The sequence below is a fragment of the Antedon mediterranea genome, chromosome 7 (assembly GCF_964355755.1).
Source record: "Antedon mediterranea chromosome 7, ecAntMedi1.1, whole genome shotgun sequence".
In the NCBI taxonomy this organism is placed as follows: domain Eukaryota; kingdom Metazoa; phylum Echinodermata; class Crinoidea; order Comatulida; family Antedonidae; genus Antedon; species Antedon mediterranea.
The window spans coordinates 1,060,825-1,070,278 of record NC_092676.1 but is presented as its reverse complement, the minus strand read 5'-3'; the positions used below and the strand labels follow the sequence as shown (position 1 = coordinate 1,070,278).

General features: G+C 30.1%; 1 protein-coding gene across 1 annotated transcript in view; it reads left to right on the top strand.

Annotated features, from left to right (window-relative positions):
* Window positions 1-333: 333 nt before the first annotated feature.
* The window catches only part of LOC140055612 (brefeldin A-inhibited guanine nucleotide-exchange protein 3-like), a 33,253-nt gene continuing 24,132 nt past the window's right edge, over window positions 334-9,454 (top strand). Inside the window, exons 1-5 of the mRNA XM_072100950.1 lie at window positions 334-953; window positions 1,217-1,344; window positions 1,589-1,723; window positions 2,372-2,440; window positions 3,630-3,758. Of these exons, the coding sequence (XP_071957051.1) occupies window positions 875-953; window positions 1,217-1,344; window positions 1,589-1,723; window positions 2,372-2,440; window positions 3,630-3,758 (540 nt within the window). The 5' untranslated portion in view covers window positions 334-874. The remainder of the gene's footprint in view (window positions 954-1,216; window positions 1,345-1,588; window positions 1,724-2,371; window positions 2,441-3,629; window positions 3,759-9,454) is intronic.

Here is a 9,454-nt window from a genome sequence, read left to right as displayed (position 1 = left end):
TTAATCGTCCGTCTTCAAGAGCGCCATCACTAGACTAATTGCAAAGATTTCGAATAAATTACTATAAATCATATCTTGACATCACGATTAAATAATTTCAATTATCTGAATCAAGATTTATTATCTATACACAAATACAAAGGGATGCAACAAGATAAGGCTATGTTTTTGCACAACAAAAGTGTATACAAAAACATTTGGTAGTCGTGTTAATAGACAACTTGAACTTTACAGCATAGCGGCTGTGCAGATAGCTTACACTATACTGAAGGCCGGATTTAGAGAGAGTTGTAAACACGGCGGCCTTGTGTCGATTGAACGACAGGTCTAGAGGTAGTGAAGAAGAGTGATGAGCGAGAGAGGAGGATGTTGATGGAACGTTGTCTTTTATCATCTGCTATTTATATGAGCCTCTGAGGAAACTTTTAATTCTTGATATAGGTAGTGAGATAGTTATAATGGAATATACAAATGCAAACGTTGATTGTTTTCATTAGAATAAGAAAGGTAGAAATGCTTTTGTTTTGGAAAAGCCAGGCCAGGTAGATGGATTGTTTACGTGAGCTCCTTTGAACAACAGCTGGCTCACATCCGCCGAGGCCCACGTCAACAAACATATTGACAAATCTAGGCCTAGCCTAGCTTATTTATTGTTTGTAAGATGCTTGGCTAGTTAATGGCTTCTTTGCTATATTATGCGTATTGTGTATAATTACATTTTGACCAAAAGATGTATTATTGAGGAAAGTGAATTTTAATTCTTGAAAAGAAGGATTGTTTTTGTAAATTGTAGTAGTATTCATAGGATTAATTGAACAGTTTCCTTAGAATTGTTATTATTGTTAACTGTGGGATAAATAGGAATTATTGAAAAATGGAAGATATATTTACACATATAATCGCATCAGCGTCCAAGAATAAACCTGTAAGAAGTGCCTGTAACAATGCTTGTGGTAAGTTTTATTTATAAATAATACTTAAATTTAATTTAAAAAAACATAAAATGTTTAGTATTAGGCCTACATGCAAGTAAAAAATTGTAATAATTAATGTATTATTTAATTTTGTACATAATTCACAAACTTGTTAACTTGTTTATTGGCTTATTTGAATATCCACACAAAGAACTTTTTCTGTTATTTTTTTATTTTCATAAAACATACAATAAATGAAAATAAAATAAAAAAATGAAATTGACACTTTATTCTGATTTCAGATACGCTGGAGGCGCAGAGAGGTACAAGTGAAAAACACAAACTGCGAATGATATGTTTAATTCCTTTGAAGTTAGCGTTGGAGTCGAAAAACTCTAAACTAGCAGCCTTGGCTTTGGAGGGAATTCAGGTAAAATTGGAAGATTCTACTCATCCCATGCATAATGTATTTGATGTGTTACGTAGCAGTTTGTAGACATTACCAATCCATCATCTCTCGTACAAGTAGTTTCATAACAGCTTCTATCCAGCTGCCATTCGGTCACTGAATGCTTGTCGGTATACCGTACGAGAGTGATGTGACCCGTAATTTTTGTTGTTTAGTTTTTTATTTATTGTTTTTGTAAATAAAACTATTTCATTTCGTAAAACAGAAAGTTTTAGATGAAGAGACTTTCAAATCAGATGAAACAAATGAAGAGTTGGAGCAGACTGTGTTTATGCAAGTTCTGTGGGCTTTATCAGGTTCTCCATCACTCACAGAGGATACACAAGTTGATATCATGAAGGTACAGTATTAATTCAGTATTATCAGGTTCTATGAGCCTTATTTATTCTACACTATCAAACTTTCTGTGACAAAAAATGTGATGTGCCCAAATATGGATGATGTCATATCACTACCATATTTGGGTATATTACTACCACATTTAGGCACATCACACTTTTTTGTTAAACTAGTTTGTTAGTGTAGACAGAGCTTTAAATTCCTTGTAATTTCTTATTTTTTCTTTGTTTGTCTACTGCACTCTACTACTCTGATGGTTTACCATGTGTTTCCTGCCAAACCTTTTCCTATAATGATAACAACAACTCATTGTCTGAGGAAAACACACTATTATATTCATGGTCTAGATGTTTACTATACTTCATTGTATCTTGAAATACAAGAGGATTTATTTGTAAAAGTTACATTTTCAAGTAGTAAGCAAGATGTAAGAGGACACCTAGGGCTTATTGACATAAAATAGGTTATTCTTTTCATGTTGCGATGTGAGACTCTGGTAAAGAGAACTTTACTAATATTATTATTGTTTTAAAGAAACATTAGAATACCTTATTAATATTACAGTATTTGCACCTTGTTTTATGTTTTTAATGTTCCAATATTTGTGACATTTTCAAAAGAATAATCATTTAGTTATTTGTTTTTTTAGTTCCTAGTGACGTTAAGTTCATCTGAAGCCTGTCCCTTACACAGTGCGTACGTCAATGCTTTAATTGAGGTAAGTCGTTATAATGACAATAATTAAACTACATGAATAGTACAGAAATTGTTTTGTATAAAAGACACAGTTCAACCAACTTCAGTAGTGAATGAATTATTTCTGTCTGAATAAAAAAAATGAAAAGAATTTTATAATGAATAAAATTATTTGGGTGTCTAGAAAACTCAGATCTATAAAATTCAGATCTCAGATATATCTGCGTTTTCTAGATCCAGATTATTTCAATCAAAATATATTTAAAATGTTACTTGATGTGTTTATTAACTCTCTTCTGTAATTAACATACTGGTGTTTAGGTGACACGTTTGTACAACTGCATGTTAGGCTATTTGAAGGTTGGTTGCTAGACAGTATTGATGATGTCACAGATTAGAACTAGCCTTACTCTCAACTGACATTTAAATTGATAAATTAGCTTCCTTTTACGCCTGAAATCGTAGAAAACAATTGAGGAAATAATAAGTGTTCTTGATTAATTGGTGTTTTTTTAATGGACGAGGAGGTCTAAAAATAAATTGTATTTCGTATTATTTACTTGCTTCTTATAAAGACAATAATGACGACAATGAATAAAGTAATTTATAACAGTGTTATCATATTTTGAAATCAACCTTTGACCTCATAGGTCATCCCATTATCAGTAACTAAGGTAGACCTGTAAACATTTGTAGAACTGATGTATTTAGTACAGTATTTACATTGTAATCAGTATTTGCTGTAGTGTACTTCAACTTGTTACTATCAGTTTGTATCAAGTATGCTGTAACATTATTACCTATATCTGCCATTTTGAAATAATTTAAGTAAGATATGTTAGCTCTATTATATTAGCACTCATTAGAAAATTGTTTATCAGAACAGTGTTTAAAATTCTATAAAAATCATGTGTTCTTTCTTTCTACTGAGTGTATATTTTTTAATAACCATAAACAATTAGTCTTTGATGTGGGGCATTAAGACTTATTTAAGATTTTGAAATTTACAAAATGTGATCAATGTTTTCCTGCAATTATACATTTGCCATCTTTACTTAAATATTACTATATTATTTTTTTGATATTAATGATAAAATAAAAGATAAAGTAGATGTCTTTATTTTGAAACCATATTGTTTCTTTTAAAGTCCTTGTGACCATATGCTTTGGTCTTTCCTTTATAAAGTAAAAAACTATTTCTTGTTTTTCAGCTGTGTACAAACACATTCAAAAGCACACCTCAAATGAGCGTAAGGACCGCTGTGAAAGTTACGCTGACCCAGACACTTAGTCATGTCTGTCAGTTCCTACAAGATCGTCATAACTCTAAAGTTAAAATGGTATGTATTGAATTTCACTATTGATTTGTATAATCCATGTTTACTACAATAAAGGGGTTTTGTAATAGTAACAGGTAAAAAATGTCTTTGTATAGCAGCATATTTATCTCATTGTAAAGTAAGATATTAATGGGTGCAGTATAACATAATACAAGTCAGAGATAGCTTTTGTCAAAAAAATGTATTACCACCTTTCCTGAATATTACAACTTTTGCAAACAATATGTATATTATATTTTCTTTTATAGTTAAAAACAACTTTATTTTGGACAATATTATTTTTCAAATGGTAACTGTATAAGATGTATTGTCCCCCTGAAAAAATAATTTTTAAAATTTTTTTTGTTAAATATACCATTTTAATGTCACATAATAGTTATCCACTTTAACCAAAAAATAGATAGTATTTACCTGAAAAAACTGTAATTTAAAGCAAAAAAATAGTCAAATTGGCTGCCAGCCAATGGATTTTTGGTTAAATTTAACCATTTATTTTGTCATTTTATAAGTGAAAACATTGATTTTTTTCTTTTTTTTTTCTACGGAAGTGATTAACTTTATTAAAACTACAAAATAACCTATTCAGAGTCTGATTTAATTAATCTTCATTTTTCATGTTTTTGGGGGACAATACATCTTTAAGCAAATATAGAGTAGATTATGGTATTATAGTAATCATTGTAAAGCTCTGTCTATACTATCAAACTTTTTTATGTGACAAAGAAATGTGAGGTGCCCATATATGGGCATGATGATGTCATATCACTATCATATTTGGTCATATCACCACCATATTTGGCCACATCATACTGTTTTTGTCAAACTAGTTTGATAGTGTAGACAGAGCTTAATGCCTATTAATACTACAATATTCAATGAGTATTGATTTTTACTTGGTTCATCAATTACTCTACATGCATTTCAAAGGTATACTTAATGTTGTTATAACTAAATACTGGTATGTATAGCCAGTGTTCAGTTTCCACTTGAAAAAGCACTTGTTCAAATCTACCTTTTTTTACTTATATTATAGATTTTTAAAATTCAATTCATCAGTATATGATAAATACATTCCATATAATTTTTTTATAATTTATATGACTCAATATTTCACATCACTATAAACATACAAAAATGTCACATTGTTTTGGTGCAAATATTGAAAGAAAACATGATAAACATGATAGGTACTATGTTGGAATAAATGTCTAAAGCTCTGTCTACATTATCAAACTTAATATGTGATGTGCCCATATATGGACATGATGTCATCATATCACTACCATATTTGGGCATATCACTGCCATATTTAGGCACATCACACTTTTTGTTCAACTAGTGTGATAGTGTAGACAATGCTTTATGGCAAGAATTGGTGAATGTAAAAAATGCATGTCAATATAATGTTGAATGCAACCTGGATCACACTTGACTAAGTACCATATGTCTCCACGCTTCATTGCACTCAAATCCACGTGGCTTAGCATAGTATATAGAATAAATAATAATTATATAATATAATTTGGTGGGATTTCAATATAATTAAGGAAGATGAGGAGAATACATTTTATATTAGGAACATCTAAATAATTAATTTTTAATTTTATGATTTATATTTATTTTATCTTTCATACATACTGTAGTACCATCCTAAGTACAGAGGACCTATAGCTTACAATGCATTTAACATACCAACATCCTAAGTACAGAGGACCTATAACTTACAATGCATTTAACATACCAACATCCTAAGTACAGAGGACCTATACCTTACAATACATTTAACATACCAACATCCTAAGTACAGAGGACCTATAACTTACAATACATTTAACATACCAACATCCTAAGTACAGAGGACCTATAACTTACAATACATTTAACATACCAACATCCTAAGTACAGAGGACCTATAACTTACAATACATTTAACATACCAACATCCTAAGTACAGAGGACCTATAACTTACAATACATCTAACATACAAACATCCTAAGTACAGAGGACCTATAACTTACAATTAACATACCAAAATACAAATAAAAAAAAAAAACAACCCTCTTTTAACTAAACCTTTCAATATCTACTTTTGTTTTATATCGTGGCTTTATCTTTTGGGCTCATTGCAAATAATTTTGAATTACAAACTTTCTATTAAAAAAAATAGTTTGTGTATTTTTTATAACATTAACATTATGAAAGAATATTGGAAAAACAAATACCTTATTGGATACTGATACATTAGTCTTGTTGTTGTACATATTGTTAATTTTGGAAAGTTTAGTTTTTTTCAGTGTATATTTATGAATAGGAAGATATTTGAGCCTATTTATGTTAATAATTATGAAGATTATGTAAGTAAAAGTAAAACTGTCATCGAGTAGTAAAAATAACATGGAATAGAATTTCCAACATTTTTTTTTTCGGCTAGCTATTATAGCAGTACACAATAGTTTAGTCTAAATCAAATACAAATAAAGAAAAAAACATAATCCCTCTTTTAACTAAACCTTTCAATATCTACTTCTGTTTTATACCGTGGCTTTATCTTCTGGGTTATTTGCAAATAATTTTGAATATTACAAACTTTCTATTAAAAAAAATAGGTACATGAGGTAGTGTCATTATAACATTAGTAAAGAATATTGTTGGAAAACAAATACATTAATTGCATTAAATAATTTATTTTGGATTTTTTTCAGTGTATATTTATGAATAGGAAGATATTTGGGCCTATTTATATTAATAATTATGAAGATTATGTTAAAACTGTCATCTACTGTAGTAGTAAAAGTAACATGGAATAGAATTTCCAAAATTTTTTTTTCGGCCAGCTATTCTAGCACGACAGTTTAGTCTAAATAAGCGTGTATAGTAAATTATTGGATTTCGTTTTGTATTGTTTCACACGTTACTAAATCAACCCCGGGATTTCCATTCAACATCACAATCAAAACAAAGCTATTAATAAATTGTATTGATTTCTGTTGAAAAAAATCACAAAAGCGTCTAGTAATTAAACCATGGATTAATGGCAGCATTACTGTCTCTTTATTGTATTTGCCATAAAGGGATAATTAACCAACTATTTGTGCAATTTTTCCCATTGAATGTCAACTGTTTTATTATAAATTATAGCTCTGAGTTTTGAATTCAGTTGTTAAAAGGGAATTTGAAAGCCAGTGTTGTGAAGCCAACAGCTGCTGCGTATATTACTCGTTAAAATAATGCGCTTTTGCATTTAATTATAGTGAACACCCCATAATCCCATTGTAGCTCAAATGGATGCCTGATTTTATGTTTTTATAGTAAATACATTTTCCTATTAGTATCAGTAAGCACATGCTATGATATTAGACAAATTTCATAAAACTTGTCCATTGAGAATATAATTTTTCTAGGAAAATTTGTGTGTAGTAAAAAAAGTTCTTTTTAATATTAAATTAAACTATACTTTAATACAAAAACAATGAAGACCATGCTTAATATCTATAAGATATTTTTAACCTATTATTTGTTGTTTATTTTAACTTCTGTATACATTTGTTATTACCAGTACTTGTTTTTAGCATCAGGAAAAAGCAGTGACAACAAAGGTATCAAGTGTATATTGAATGATGGATGATCAAATGACTCACATAAATTGCAACTGTTTTTTTTATTTTTTAAAGATAGTATCATGGCCACCTACAGTACATAGAACAGAACACAGTTCAGTTTCATCAGCATCTGAAGCTCTGTCTACACTATCGAACTAGTTTGACAAAAAAGATGTGATGTGCCCAAATATGATATGCTTAACTATGGTAGTGCTATGACATCATCATGTCCATATATGGGCACATCACATTTTTTGTCATATAAAGTTTGACAGTGTAGACAGAGCTTAATAATAATATTCTATATGAAAGACAAGTTAAGGGAATAGGTTTTCCTCTGTTACCCTCAATGATAATTATTCCTCTCTTTTCCTCTCTAAAGACATTAATAGAATATGTGTAGACAACTGTGACAGAATCAATAACTACTTGTACCTGGCTAGACAGTCACATTACTTGATAAAATCTACTTGTACCTGGCTAGACAGTCACATTACTTGATAAAATCTACTTGTACCTAGCTAGACAGTCACATTACTTGATAAAATCTACTTGTACCTAGCTAGACAGTCACATTACTTGATAAAATCTACTTGTACCTAGCTAGACAGTCACATTACTTGATAAAATCTACTTGTACCTAGCTAGACAGTCACATTACTTGATAAAATCTACTTGTACCTGGCTAGACAGTCACATTACTTGATAAAATCTACTTGTACCTGGCTAGACAGTCACATTACTTGATAAAATCTACTTGTACCTAGCTAGACAGTCACATTACTTGATAAAATCTACTTGTACCTAGCTAGACAGTCACATTACTTGATAAAATCTACTTGTACCTGGCTAGACAGTCACATTACTTGATAAAATCTACTTGTACCTAGCTAGACAGTCACATTACTTGATAAAATCTACTTGTACCTGGCTAGACAGTCACATTACTTGATAAAATCTACTTGTACCTAGCTAGACAGTCACATTACTTGATAAAATCTACTTGTACCTAGCTAGACAGTCACATTACTTGATAATAAAATCTACTTGTACCTGGCTAGACAGTCACATTACTTGATAAAATCTACTTGTACCTAGCTAGACAGTCACATTACTTGATAAAATCTACTTGTACCTGGCTAGACAGTCACATTACTTGATAAAATCTACTTGTACCTAGCTAGACAGTCACATTACTTGATAAAATCTACTTGTACCTAGCTAGACAGTCACATTACTTGATAATAAAATCTACAGTACTTGTACCTAGCTAGACAGTCACATTACTTGATAAAATCTACTTGTACCTGGCTAGACAGTCACATTACTTGATAAAATCTACTTGTACCTAGCTAGACAGTCACATTACTTGATAAAATCTACTTGTACCTAGCTAGACAGTCACATTACTTGATAAAATCTACTTGTACCTAGCTAGACAGTCACATTACTTGATAAAATCTACTTGTACCTAGCTAGACAGTCACATTACTTGATAAAATCTACTTGTACCTAGCTAGACAGTCACATTACTTGATAATAAAATCTACAGTACTTGTACCTAGCTAGACAGTCACATTACTTGATAAAATCTACTTGTACCTGGCTAGACAGTCACATTACTTGATAAAATCTACTTGTACCTAGCTAGACAGTCACATTACTTGATAAAATCTACTTGTACCTGGCTAGACAGTCACATTACTTGATAAAATCTACTTGTACCTAGCTAGACAGTCACATTACTTGATAAAATCTACTTGTACCTAGCTAGACAGTCACATTACTTGATAAAATCTACTTGTTAATTATGTATGTCATTGGTACAGTACTGATCTAATGGATTCAGACCGTTAATGATTCGTGAAAGACATTTCAAAACAGTTAATCATGATATTTTGTTGCAAAGGAGAAATATATGCATAAATATATGATTGTATTTTTTTTTTTTTTTTTTTTTTTATTCATTTCAAAAAATACAACCATAACACAAACTTAACTATAAAGTAATAGGTATCAACATTATATGAACGTTTAAATAAAGTATCTTACAGTGATCAAACAATATTAAAAACTATAAATTATTAATTCCATTT